The 15,103-nt window shown below is 37.8% G+C and overlaps 1 protein-coding gene across 6 annotated transcripts in view; it reads right to left on the bottom strand.

Moving 5' to 3' along the window:
- LOC129575875 (protein Wnt-2) overlaps positions 1-15,103 on the bottom strand; it is a 48,813-nt gene that overhangs the window by 12,944 nt on the left and 20,766 nt on the right. For all 6 annotated transcript variants that reach the window (XM_055460036.1, XM_055460034.1, XM_055460032.1 and 3 more), the window contains 2 exons: positions 8,524-8,678; positions 6,833-6,895 (listed from right to left, as the gene is read on the bottom strand). In XM_055460036.1, the coding sequence (XP_055316011.1) occupies positions 6,833-6,895; positions 8,524-8,678 (218 nt within the window). The remainder of the gene's footprint in view (positions 1-6,832; positions 6,896-8,523; positions 8,679-15,103) is intronic.

The following is a 15,103-nucleotide window of genomic DNA, read 5'->3' as shown; positions in this document are numbered from 1 at the left end:
TTTCCCATGATCGTAAAGATTTCCGAGTAATAATTCCATTAAAATACATGTGTTTAGGTGGTGTTCGACAGGCGGCCTTAAATTAATTATCTCCGACAATGCATTCGAAATATGCGGCTGCGAAAGAGAGAGAGAGAGAGTGTGTGAGTGTGTGTGTTTGCACTTGGTTTTATTAAATTAATTGACTTGTTATGCGATAGGACGCAACGATGGATAGAGAAAGAGAACGAGTGAGTGAGCAAGAGCTGAAAAGGTGGTTGAAAATGAATGGCACTGGCTTCTGCACACAAATTAAATTGTAACAAGATGCAGCACACAATCAACGCCATAAAATATCACCAGTTGAATCATTGGGCGCGCAGTGCGCGGCGCAGTTGTAATTCGTTTAAAAGCGTTGCATTATTATCGTTCACAATCTTGCGCGCATACATACACCCGGTCAATGGATAATGATCTGGCTGACAACACAATTTATAATCAGATACGAGCGCCAAAGACAATTGCATCTGATTGAAAATGGCGTAATGACGAGAGATGGGAATCTGAACAGATGTTTTACATATAATTTTATGTGTACGATTACGATCGAAATGACTTACCGATCATTGTTATCATCGTACACAACCGAGGTCGAAAACAGCAAAAGCGCTTGCGACCGCTTAAATCTTTGGCCGTCTTTCGTTCACATCGAATCAGGCTGGCTGCAGCACAAAGTCGAATCATTCACTCAACCGATGCAAATGCTCTGTGAATATTTGTGCCATTAATTGAAATTCGAATCAAATGGACGATGCAAATTGACAATGCGGACAATTTACGGCCATGCAAATCAAATGCAGACTCTTTGAGTGTTTCACCACAGCGAAAATGAGGTGTATGAAATAATTATACCCATTTAAATGCAGCTACGCCAGCTAACTCTGCAGTAACTAACAAGTGGAAGTGAGCGCAAGCGTGTGCGCGCGCTAAGCGCTAATTGTTTAATTCGAATGAGTTATTCGTGCTTCGATGCTGTCTCTAATAACCATTTTTTTTTCTCCTCTCTATTTGAGAAATAACTCGCTAAAATTAATATATTTTTGTAAAGAAAAAACGAACACAATTTATTCACTAACTCGATTCAATTCAGAGTCCGATTCGACCGGTGTGTTGTTGTTTTTCTTGTTTTCAGCTCTTCTTGAAGAGAGAGAAAAAACAACAACCAACTATCCCCAACTATTCAAACTATTGATGACTGCTGATGTATGTATGCTTGTGTGCGAACGCTGTTTTTGCAGTCCTTTGCCCATATAATTTGTTTTTCGTTATGATAATAATATGCATCATGAAATGGAAAAATATTTGATAATTATTCGATGACCGCACGGCTCAGAAGTGTTGTGTTTTTTTTTTCTCGTTGCGATAATTACATGGTAATCATTTTTGAATTCTATTTCTGACATTGACTCATTCTACATTCGCAAAAGAATTCTATTTATTCAACGACCGAGCATGTTATTGATTTTTAGCGACACATCAAGTATTGTGTGTTAAATTGCTTGCCAGATCCAGTTCAGGTCATGTTTATCGAAACGAAATGGAAAAATTATGCTAAGGAGAAACAGATGAAGAATCTCGGCCTTATTTAAGTCGATCTATTTGACTCAAATGCATTTGTTGTTTAGAATAATTTCTTCAGTCAATTCAAGAATGATTCAAGTCGATTGAAGATAATCATTCAAAGAATGATTCTTCAAAGCTTAAAGAAAGAAAGATTTTTTGAAGTTTCTTAAATGAAGAGTTTTTCGCCGACTTTCAGAAAGTCGAAGTGACTGACTCAAGACAGTAAATTTCTTTCTTGAGACAGCCAATTTGAGTGTTTCCTTGAAGATTCTTGAAAAAAATAAAATGAAAATTCTTCCAAAAGCATCAAAAAGGTCAAATAATTAAAGATTCCCATCCTGAAAAAAGGCTTATGAATAAACTCTCTTAATAAGCTCTGTTCCAAGCTCTTTTTTCATTCCAGCTCTTCTTTCAAATTCAATTTTTACAATGAAATTTAAATATTCATTCGGAATAAACGGAAAAAAGCGAATAATATCGTCTAATTAACAGCCTTGCAACGATTTCTTTTATGCACCTGCTTAATTACAGCGTTACGTTTTCAGTAATTTGAAGCCGTGCCAATTCAAATGATGCTTCGCATAATCACGATAGCCACTTTTTGTGTTTCAACACGACAGACACTTGCTACTCAACGCTAATTTCATACAACATAATCACCATTTCATTACACGATTACACTATCATTACACACCTTTACGCACAATTACACATATCAAGCGAAATTGATCCTTTGCACGACCACAAGTGGCCGGATATGGGCGATTTGATTTCAATCATTTCTTTCTCTCATTCTGTCTCTTTTTTCCCTTCTTCGTTTTTTGTTGTTGCTTGATTCAATATTCATTCAATTACCCATCAAACTGACCATTGAAGCATTCGAATGCACCATTTTGATCCAAGATTTGAAAAATTGCAAATGTTTTTCTTTTATTTCAATTAATTCGTTCAAAATTCTATTTAACACTACGACTGCTAGTCACATAATACTAAATACATCCATTCTTAATAGGAAAACAATGAAAAATTAATGGGTGCGTTTAATATTATGCAGCATTTACGTGCATTTACATTTGACACTAGCAGTCGTAGATTTCTCTCAAATTTAGGTTTAATTCGACGGCCAAGATACTATGTATCCTAATGAAAACTCATTTTTGGTCACTCCACAGTATGGAGTCCACGCTATCTTGACTGTCAAAAGGTGATGAATGATGAATAAGGATAAATGGTGCATTCCAGATCACCCTAGGATTTTTATGGGATTAAAAAAATGGAATTTGGATTTCGATGCATAAAATTTTCGATCCGAGTATACGTTCATGAGTACGACAAATTACACAAATGTAATATTTGAAATATTCTACCTTTGAATGACTACGACTACGTATTAAATCATAAACTAACAAGTGAAAACAGATCATAAAATTTGCAAAAAATCACGAAAAAACCAAATAAAAATCGCAACAAAAGAACTCTTCGACAAAAAAAGACTTGAAAATCATCTCGAAATGGTCATACAAATTTGTGTGTCGCATATTTATTGGGTCTGTTCTGTCGATGCGAGTGATGTGGTGTTACGAAATTGTTGCCAAACAAGATTCATTCGCTTGCAAAGATTCACATTCACAAATCATACTGAAGTGAATCGTTGTTCTTCTGCGAGTAAAAAAAAACCGAAAACCGAATTGTGTTTTTTTTTTGCGCATAAAAGCCGCCCGCCCATTTTAATTGGATTTTAATTAATTGCTGGGCGATGTTTTATTTTCCTCTCCTTCTCACTCTCTTGGATTTTAAAATTCTCTTTCACTCTCGTTGCGTCTGATGTTCTGTGGCCGTTTCGTGATGTGCATTGATCGTTTTCCATTGGTTTGTGTGGCCATTATCGTTTCCACGAAAAAAAAAATGATCAGGTAAAGCACCTAGGCACTAGGCGCTCGTTGTTGTTGCTCGTTTATTCGGTTGTTTGCGTTCATTCAATTTTAATTGGTGCGGTTCGCTTCCATTTATTCAGCCAATTCACATCGTGACGTTCAAAGTAAATAGATTCGATTTTAGATGCGAACCAGCCGCATATCAATAAATGAATCTGTGTGTGTGTGTGTGTTTGAGTTGGCGCATCACCGTTTTCGTGCACGATTCATTCTTATGAGAATTTTGCAAAACGAGCGCAAGACCACGGTTTATAGCTCTTTATATTTGACATATCATAAACAGTCGAAGCGAGCAATTCACATTCGAATAGCACAAAGCACTTCTCCTCTTCTTCTTTTTCAATTATATTAAAATGAATTGAAATTTCCATTGCGATTGCGAATGTTTTTTTTTTTCGTTCTGAACGCAATTTACAACGTCGTCTGCGTCCACAATCAAGGAACAACGAATATGAAAGAGGAGAATACGAACCGGAGTCCGTGTGCACCAACATTACTTAGAGATTATTATATAATCAAGGTGATCCGCAATAAATCTTTGCGTTTGTCACGCACGCAACCGAAATACACATATTTCATTATCGGACAAATAACAAAAGCAGAAAAATGCCCAAGTGTAGTTCATGGTCTCGCAAAGGAGTCAGCGTGCAATTGTACACTGGTTGAACGCATCGTGATGAGAACAGAAGCGTTCGCACCGTCGATCATTTGGCACAGAGTGCAGTGCAAGGGGCAATCCTTTTTAGTCTTTCTCATTCTTGTACTTGGGGCCTACTAAAGGTTCGTCGCTTCTCTCGAGTTTTTCCAGTTTTTTTTTTTTGGTAACACTGACTGGTTTTTGTAGGTTTTATGCGGTTTTTTACGGTTTTTTCAAACACTTTTGGGACATTTTTTCTCATTTTCCTTCCTTTTTAAAATTTTTCACGCAATTTCTTCTCATTTTTGCTTTTATCAAAACATTCGAGTGTTTTTTGCCAATTGTCACTTCCAATTACGCCATTTTTGACCATGTTCCACTTTTAAATGGAATTTTCTGCTATATTCAGTGTATAAAAATGATAGAAATAATATATTTTGCTCTCTATCAATTATTTCTTACCCTTTTCCAAGTTTTATTTGCAAATTTCTAATTTTTTCCCCAATTTTTCAAAAAAATTCGCTCTTTTCAGTACATTCTTAGGTCATCTCACTACTCTCTTCAGCAATTTTCGTCCCTTCATGCTCTGGTTCATTCATTTAAATGCTTTTCAGATTTTTCAACACTTTTTTGCAATTTTTCCAAACTTTATCAGTCTTTGTCGCTCTTGAAGCCATGCGCAAAGAGTCGGTCTATCTCATTCTATCTCTGTTAATTTCTTTTTTTCCTCATTTTTTCTTTTCATTCGTTCAAAAAATCTTTGGCAAATATATTTTTTTTCCTTTCATTCCGCTGATCCTCTCTCTCTCTCTCTGTCTCTTTCTCTCTCTCTCTCTCTTTCTCTCGTTGTCAACTCATTCTCAACGGACCGAAATTTAGGTGGCAAACGTGGTGTCGCAAATAAAATATTTATACGTTTACAATTTTTCCTTCTCTGTTGCATTGAAAAATATGTGTATTGAAGAGATTAATGTCATGCATAAATTGTCGCATCTCGATCATGGGTAAAAGAGTGTGCGACACAAAATGCAACCGTTTCTCATTTTTTTTTTTTAATTTTTTTTATGTGCCTGAACAGATGCGGAACGGAGTGTAAAAAGTGTTTCGCTACCAGATATCGAGAGAGACGAGAGAAGGTCTGGTTCGCCTCTTTTGCTCTCAAGTTAACTTCTCAGCAAATTTATCACTGTCATTTGCGACCGTTTCATATTTGTAATCATTTTGATTCACCGTTTTTTTTTTCTCTCACTCTGGTGGAATTTGTTGATAAAAGAATTGTCGTCCGGCCATGGCACCGCTCAATTGGAGGTTTCGAGAGTGCTTGCGCGCGCGTGTCATTTTCGTATGACAATGGTGTATAAACATTCTGGCTGCGGCTGACAATAAAAAAACGCACGACTATCGGCCAATGGCAAAACTCGTCTCTGTTGCATATGCTCTACAATTTCAACAACTCTATCTTGACTTTATCATATCGTGCTCTGCCTTTTTAGGTGTGAGGCGCGTTCGTTTTTTCCACTCTCACACTCGCTCGCATCTTACGCGATTTTAATTAAAATCTAATAATTTTTTATGGGCAAACAGAAGCGCGTTGGTGGGCGACAAAAGCTTTTATATGCTTCAATTCATTTTCGTCGACTCTTTTGCCGTCTCCGTTGCTCGCTTCGTGGCTCGCTGGCTTCACAAACTGCACACGATTCCAAATATTTCTTTTTCGTTCGTTGTTTCTGTTTGTTGTCGGTTTTGTTTGATTGTCGGCGATATGTTTGGGCTCTTTTTTTTAAAAGCATATTTTGATTTCACTTCTCTTTCTCAATCAGAGAGGAGAAACGACAAAAATTGTTGTACATGCACCAAATGTAGGTAGAGTGTGGCGATAGGTTGGTACGCGAGCGATCAAACTCTTCAACCAATTACAAGGCGATATACGGACAATTTATAGGTTGATTTGTGTCGCCAATAGCCAATTTCGTCAGACACCTCACAAACTTATGCTGCTGCTGTTGCTGCGACTATCGAAAAATCATCAGAACTCGCTCAAGAACGAATGAGCCTTGATTTAGCCGACAGAGATTGGTTGCCTAAACAAATTCATCGAACCAAACCAATTCATCTTGATTCTATACACATAGACACATTCCAACTCATGCTCTCAATCCCCGGTTCGTTTCGACTTATTTCAAAAAGAAACCAAAAAACAACGATCGAAATTGAATAATTTTCGTGCCACTCTATTGCAATGACAGCAATTAAAAGGTCCGATGAGAGAGCGATACGATAAAAACAGAACTCGAACAATTAATGAAGAAATAAAATGATCAGCGCGACGACAGCAGCGACGACAACGACGGCGCTCGTCGATTAAAATGCTCAAGTATGCACAATGTGCGTGTTTTTGTGCGCTCGAAAGAAGAAACACACGAAAAAAAAAACAATCAACGTATTTAAAAGCGCTTTTAAAACAAATGATTCTCGTTGTGTTTGCGATGGTCAAAAAGTGATCTTTGATGTAAGCCGTGGGCATTGGACACTTTTGTGTGGAGTGAGTGTGTTGTTGACAGTACGCGCGTTCACTCTATTTGACGATGGGAATTCATCGACAAGACACGGCGAACAACAAAAAAAAAAAAAACAAAGGAGAACACAAAATAGTACTTACCAACAATGACAATGTGTGAGAAAACATCTTTCTTCCAGACTTGCGTACAGTTCCATCGATGGCCTGCAATTTGATTGAACGAAACCATTAACAAGTGAAGTAATTGAATGCTTTTCGATTGACATTGTCAATTCGACAATTTTGAATGTAACTAAAGATTCTGACACACAAAAAATTGCAGATAGGGTCAGACCAAAAATTTATGATGGGGTCAAAAAAAAAATTATCAATTCTATCTAGTGTAATATCATTAAATCATTCTTCAAAATTCAATGATGAGTCAAAAAAATCAATTCTAGTGATGAAATTTATTCTTCGTTTTCGAAAGCCATTTTCCCGATTTTCGCCTTCCCAAAAGGGCGATTTTTCTTTTCAGACCTTCAGAAATTATTTCGAAAAATGTTTTTTCATAATTTTTCCTTGATTTTTCTTCAATTTTCGAAGTTATTGTCTTGAACTGGACGAATGAATCAATAGCTTTTCTTCAAAATCGAGCATCTTTTCTTTTTCAATCACAGATTGTTAGTTTGCTGCTGAGCATGCCTGAAATGAACTGACCCAAGCAAAAATTCACACTGAATTAACGTTGCGTTAACGCATCTGACACTGTTCTCACACGGTTTTGAACGTCAAACCGTGTGGCTATAGTATAATAGAGTGTGAAGCCGTTTGACATCATTTTTTATTTTAAATAACCGTGTGGATGCAGTGTATGTTTGTCTAGGGGCTAGGAACAAGTTGTGTCATTCGTGTGTATTCGCATATATTCATGCGTTCGTGGCTTTGTTATTGTTGTTGTAAACTCACTGCGCTGCGAATGTCTCGTATACACAATCACAAGAATTCACGAATATTCGTACGAATTCGTCTCAAGTGCTTGTGTTCTTACCCCCTAGATGTTTGTTCGGGTATCAAGAGTCGACACCAAAAATGGTTTCAAAATTCGCCATGATAACGCAACGGTCATACACTTCGGCGACATGGTTTCAAATGTAAAACAGTGTGGCGGACTTCCACACTGTCCAATACAAAAACATAAACTGCATCCACACGGTTATTTGACATCAAAAATGGTGTCAAACGACTTCACACTCTACTATACTATAGCCACACGGTTTGACGTTCAAAACCGTGTGAGAACAGTGTCAGATATGTATTAACGCAACGTCGATTCAGTGTGAATTTTTGCTTGGGTGAATTTGATGACTCAGGTGCCTGAAGCATTATTTTACCGCGTTCACGGTTTATGTGAGCTAGCTTTCATTGCTAGCAAAGTTTTAGCTTAGTAAAATTGATGAACAACGTGGATCTTTGGAAGAGATACTTTGCTACAAATGAAAATTTGGCACCATAAACCTGGTAAAAGACGCTTCAGGTGCCTGAGTCAGCAAACTCAGCTTAGCTCATGCTTGTTCAGCAGCAAAACTACACTCTCTGAACAGTAGGATTTTTGTCATTTCTTTAGTCATGGCTCATTTTCACATCTTCTTCCAATTTTCGCAATTGGACCAAAATTCATGAAATTACTTTGTCTCCGACCATTAAATCAATTGTCATTTTTTATCGATCATCAATGAGAAATGGCGGGTTTCTTTCTTAAATCTTTCGATTGCAATTGCGTTTTCTTCATTAAATTTTCAAAGGAAAGACAAAAAAAAATGTCAAAATCGAAATAATTTCGTTAAAATTACCTTTGAATTGATGTTGACATTCTTCGGCACCAAGCATATGGCCATCGCCCAGTGCAATGAATGCATCGGGTGCTTCGCTGCACAGTTGCCGTTGTGCTGGTGTTAAACCAGGAACTCGGCTGCAAATTATCGATGACGCAAAACTGCATGCGATTCTGAAATGAGCAAAAAAAAAATCCATTTTAAATCGCCGATCCTTTCATTCCGTGCAATTTTTGTCATTTTTTTTGTTAAATTCCATATTGATTTGTTGTCCTTTTTTTCGATTCACATATATTTATAAATTCTTCATCATTTTACTTTTCCGTGCGGCTATGTCATTTCTTTTTATCTCATTTCATTTAGTTATTCCCATTGCTTACTTGTATTTTAAACCCGTGGAACAATTGCGAATTCCATCGAATAATAATACCGATTTTTTTGTCTGTTTTATTACATTTTTTTTCCATTAAATTTTTAATTTGTCGTGTATTTTCATAATTTATTTGTTCGATTGAATCATGCGATTTCATTGGATTGGTAAAAAAAATAAGTAAAACGGAATATTTTCACATTGAATTCACCATTACGGATTGCCATGGTCAATATTGGAACAAAAAAAAAGTGAACATTGTAAAAATTCAATATTGACCGACCACGATGATGTTTATTTATGGTGAGACTCTGCTGAAAAGGTGAATTTATTGTTATCGCCGATGTGAATCGCGACCGCCTGGAAATGGGCAAACAATTGAATTTTGTAGTCGCCGGAGAGAAAAAGTGTGTCTGAACGAGTTAAACGATAGGCTGGGAGGAAAAGAGAGATCTGAATGCAAGAAGAAGACAGTGAGTCTGTGGGAGAGGGAGATAAGAGAGAGAGAGAGTAAAAGAGACAAAAGAGAGAGAGGGAGACAGAGACAGAAAAAGAAATCTCAAAGTACAGGAACCAAGACCGAGATTGAGACCAAAACTGAGAGCGAGCGAGCGAGCGAGCGCGAGAGAGAAAACCCGCGATGGATCGTGAAGAAATTGTGAATTCAATGTTAGCTGTGCCCATACGGACAGTTTAGCGAAATAAAAACAACGAGATTGCGATACAGATGTCGATTGTGTGGCGAGCGAGCGGGTGAGAGAGTGAGAGCTGAGGGAACAAAATGTTTTAATACCACCTGCGATGACGATGTGTTTACGCGACGGGGAGTCGAATTAAATAACTCAATTAATACAACATTTAAACGCCGATTATCATAAATTGGAATAATATGCCATAAGAGGCATCAGAGCATTGCACATTTGGTTTAATGGCAAAAGCACACACACACACACTCGAGTGTGGATTCAGTTCTTGTGTGCCATAGCCAAGAACGAATGTCAAACATACAGACACAGTCAATTCTGTGAGACATCGTGCGCGGCATAGAGAAAATGGGGGGAAAAAAAGAGTTAAACGCCAACAAACGACGACGGTTTGATGTGCTTTAATCCCAAGTGCTGAAATGGCAATAAAACAACGTTGATCGCGATCGCAAAGCAGCACATTTATTCCCAACGACGATGACGATGAGAGAAACACACGACGAAACCGAAACATACTCACACCGAAAACCAACGGCGAAAAATTCCCATGTTAATGAAAGAGGTTAATGTCGAAAGAAAGTCACATGAAGATGAAAAGAGTGTGCGATTGACATAAGTCACAAATCGGCGACGTTTGGCCTAGCTGGTGGTCTCTCTAGTCCATTCACTCGTTCGCATCAGCCCAAATAGAGACATTCTAACCGAAAAATGTACCGTTCATTTTCCATCTCGTCTTTTAAATCACAACAACAAGAGAAAACGGAAAACAAAAACCTTTATCTTGATGAGGTTTTAAATAATAATTAGTTTTCATCGACTAGAATAATTAAATGTTTGAGATTGAGACGACGACGATGTGCTTGTTGAAAAAGGAGACCTGTCATCCGGCATTCAAACCCGAGCCAATTATCTGTCATCTCAAGCGAATATTTTAATCGAGAAATGCTCGATTCGAAACACGAATGAACAGGGAAAAAAAAATACATTGTGACTTCCTTGAGGGCATATGCCGTGGCAAATCGAACGATCTTCGGTTTGGAAACCCATAGCGCCCATTGAGAGAAACAAAGAACAAAAAAACGCTTGTCGCCGTCGACGTCGTTGTCGTTGTCAAGCACCAAACCAGGCACATGCAAACAGAACCTTTTCCATTGAATCCAACTGTTTACCAAAATTGTAGCGACCCGAATTTTATCCAACCAAAAAACCCGAAACATTCGAAAACTAAAAATTTGAAAAGAAAATGAGTAGAGGAAGAAAAAAATAATAACAACCAAAAGCAACAACAACGCACACACACACACACAGTGAGAGAGCAACGATAACAATAACAAATAATAAAAAGATCATGTTTAATGTCTCATATATCATGTTTTTCATGAAATGTACATGTTTAATTCCTCTTATTTCTTTTCATTATTTTCAGTGAGCGCGAGTGCTGCCTTCGTTGCCTTTGGTTTTGTTTCTTTCTTTCATTTCATTCAGTTTTTTTTTTCGTCTTTGGTTGGTTCTCTCGTTGGGCTTTGAATTTATGGGCAAAATAGAAAAGACAAAAAAAAAAGAACTAACAACAAGCGAACTCACATTATAATGGATATTTAAACAAAAAGTCTCTCTCTTGCTCGGTCGCTCGCTCTTTCTATATGTCTTTCTTTCTTTTCACCTCACTCTCTTTCTCGGTCGACAGAAATGACTGCATTCGTCACAATCGCACATAAATGAGCAAGAGCGAGTGAGTGATTGAGCCGGAGTGAAACGCGACAAAGAGTCGGAGCAAAGAGAAAGAATGCTCAGGATATAAATTAAATTGTTACAGTGGCGCATCAATATGAGGTTACGATTGTTGTTGTTGGTTTTTTTTTTTTCATCACATTCTATGAATTCGCTCGCGCACACACAAAGGAAGTTCAGAGAGCTGAGATTTCTATAGAGGGGATCGCTCTCACACACAAAACTGTAGTTTCTTTTTTTTCGTTCATTCGCTCTTCCACAAAACAATATCATATTCATACTCAATGAATGTGACTCAAGAATTGTGCGCGCTTTGAAATTGGCCAAAATGTAATTATAAAATATAACGTTCTCTCAGTTGGTTGCCATTGTATCTGTGTGAATTCACACAATGTTTTACTTTTTATTCTTCTACTGTTGCTGATGCCACTGTTGCTGTGATCACCGTCATCACACACAATTTTTCCTGTGTGTTAACAAGAAATGTGTCATCGCCAATGCGAGAGTGTGTTTTATGTGCGCTAACACACTGTGTGTGTGTGTTGCCACGTCTCATGCTCGATGCTAAAATTACCTACTTCTCTTTTGTTCTCCGAGTCAAAAATGTCGGAACAAAATAGACGAAACAAAGTAACGGCTAGGAATTTGATAATGATGATTATTGGTAATTGTTCAGGATCGTAAGGAATGAACAAACAAAAAATCGATGTGAAAAAAAATTGAATTAAGAGAACTGTACAGCAAGCTTAGTAAAGAAAAAGTTTGTTCAAAATCATTTGATCCAAGTTTGTATAGCAAATATTTATAGAAAATTTGGTAGAAAAAAAGAAGATTAGTAAAATCCGGAGCCTTGGAATGACGAAAAAATACCAAAAAAATTTGCTGCAAAAAAGTTTGAAAGAGGAACGGCCCTCTTCGACCAAAAATCCTTGTCGGAAATAAAATTGGCAAATGTTTTATCGTGTTCCAGCGCACGTGTAATTCAATGCATTTAATCTCGAGTTTGGGCTGCAAACAGAAAACTGTGTAACATTATCGCAAACAAGACATCTGCCCATTTTGTTCATGTTCATTCCATTGGGTCTTTGCCACTGATGATCATTTCAGCAAACAAATCGTCTAAAAGTCGCATGCTCATTTAATGAATGTACGTGCCGCAAGTATGTTGCATCTTGCAAATTCTCAAATGACTTTAGTTTTTTGTTACCTCTTCAAGGAATAACGATGGGCACAATAGATACAATAACCCAAAAAAAAATGAGTGGCGGCTTGTCGCTTATGTGTCTTTTGTTTCTCTACTGTGTGTCCTTCTCTCCAATTTCCATCTGAATGTCAAATTACATGACAAAAACAACACGTAATCGAATTTGAGCATCAAATTTTCGTCTATCTCTCTCACACTCTCCCACTCTCTCTTTCTGAGTGCCTCTCTCTGTCTTTCTTCCTTTGTCTCTCTTTGCTCCTCTCTCACTCTGTCACAATTTGTCGCTATCGAAAGTATTCGCAAGTGAATGTGCAACATTTTTAAAAATAGAACTCGAATTTTGAATGCAAAATATCCAGTTTTTTGAAGCAGCCGAGCGATAGAGAGAGAGAGAGAGAGAGAGAGCAGGGGCGCGAGCGTGCGCACACGCGCAATAGTCATGGCATGAAACATTTGGAATTGCAATGATCGTTTGGAATTTGATTTATGCCTCTTTCTATGGTGGTCATGCATAAAAATAAATGCCCTCAAGCCATTTTGTCAATATTATTCAATGGATTCAATAGCTCTGTGTTATTGCTTTGTTTATAGCTCTCCGACTGAATTAATAATAATCGCCCAAACTCTATTTTACACGGTGTTTTGCGCAGAGACAGAACAAGTAATAGTCGATTGATTTGTTGTTGTTTTTTCTCCTGCGACTTAAGTGTATTGGAAATGACAAAAGTCACTGTCGGCCCGCCTCGGCCACGATACAGCCATTTAAGTCAAATTCAATTCGAATTTCGCTGACTGTGTGACAATGTAATTGCTGAGGATTTATTTCACATTCGGTGCAAATGATGAATCTATCATTTATGTGCATAATTGGCGAAGTGAACTAGACATTTGAAGATAGAGCACGGTGGGCAATAGAGGAAATTAGAGGGAAAATTAGAGAGAAAGAGTCAGTGAGCGAGCATTTATTTGATTGAATCGATCTTTGGTTGGAATTAATCTTTGGTTGGGAGCAAAAGAGCTAGAGCTAGAGCAAGAAGGCGAGAATGGGTTATAGAGTGCTTTAGCTAGAGAGCGGGAAACAGAGGGATAGAGCGGGTGAGAAAAGAAACGAGCAAGTGAAAGAGCCAGAAACCATCTAAAAAAAACCATAAGCGGAAGAAGCAGTGAGTGTGAACTAGCAAAAGTGCAATCATTGATGATGGCGAAAGTGAATTTCATCTGTGCTGCTGCGGCCAGGCACAATAAAAAAACCGTATCATTCGACGACATTTTGCCAAAGCGCAACACAATTGCCCTGCAACTACATCGGTCGGAATTGACGTCACCATTGCGCGATATGTGTCTTGTTTTTGCACAGGCCGCAAGCTAAAGACTATCGTTTGCGCTTGATTTAAACCTCACTCAGTGATATTTCAATCGAGCTTTACCCAGCGACGGCACAGAGAGATACAACAAACGCAATGATGAATGGGCTGAATGTTGATCGAGATTGTTGCTGCTACGCTGTGGCTGCCGTTGCCGACAGTGAGAATGAATCATGAGCGACCCAAAAGAAAGAAAACTTCACAAAATATTTACCTGATGTATCTACACACATAAAGCAAACCATGCTATCAAATCGTCGTCATCATGGGAACCATATGATCAAAAATGTTCGTTCGAAGCGCGCATAACGTCAAAACGGTTTGACTCAAACCGAATGCATAAAATCTCCAGTTTTCAACCGAGTTTGTTTCGTGTGGATCGATTTTTGTGTTTTTATTTTGAAATTCTTATGCTTTTTTTTCCCCGATAATTATCGAACTTATTATAATTCTTCGTCTGAATTTTTCAGATCACTATAATTTTCGCCGGACCCAATGGAAAAAAATTTACGACCCAATCGATATATGGGCCAAATGGTCCATTTTATAATTTATTTTTGGATCCATTTTATGACTCATTTAAATTTATCGCTTGAAAATTGCCTCTTTTCGAGACAAAAAAAAAAGAGTTAGCCCGGCATCATGCCTCGAACGAGACCATTTTCTATTTCTAATTACAAAAACGGCCAGCTGAAAGCAAAGAAATTGAATGAGGCATTTCAGATGGTTTATGTGGTGCTCGCGCGCTTTTCTGCCCGGGTAAAAATAAAACGCTAAAGGTTAAATCTTAACCGAGAAAAGAGCACGCAACGATAGAAACTATGATGTTGTACGCCCACATCTTTTGATGCATTCTGCACGATGCATCAGCTATCCTTACATTGTCTCAATTGCACTCACTCGCTCGTGTTTTTTTTTGTCAAACTCAGTGTTGTTTCTAATGCGAACAATGCCATTGAACAACATTTAAGCCCGATATTATTTGGTGACTTGGTTGTGTGTGTGTGTGTGGCAAACTCCATCATTATTTGTATGCTGGTTTCAAAAATTGCAATTGTTCGCGGTGTGTACATTGTACGAGCCGAAGCTCCGTACAGTAGTTACACTTTGTGTTGACTTGAAAATGAATATGTCGACGACAAACCAGTCGATTCGATCATACAATTTCTATGGATGTCAAGACCGAAATAATGAATGACATCGTCGATCGAATAGCATTGTCCAT

This window comes from Sitodiplosis mosellana, unplaced genomic scaffold, assembly GCF_009176505.1.
Source record: "Sitodiplosis mosellana isolate CC-2019 unplaced genomic scaffold, AAFC_SMos_1.0 Smas_scaffold_6170, whole genome shotgun sequence".
Lineage (NCBI taxonomy): Eukaryota > Metazoa > Arthropoda > Insecta > Diptera > Cecidomyiidae > Sitodiplosis > Sitodiplosis mosellana.
Note: the sequence above shows the minus strand (reverse complement) of the source record. Positions and strands in the feature narration are given on the sequence as shown.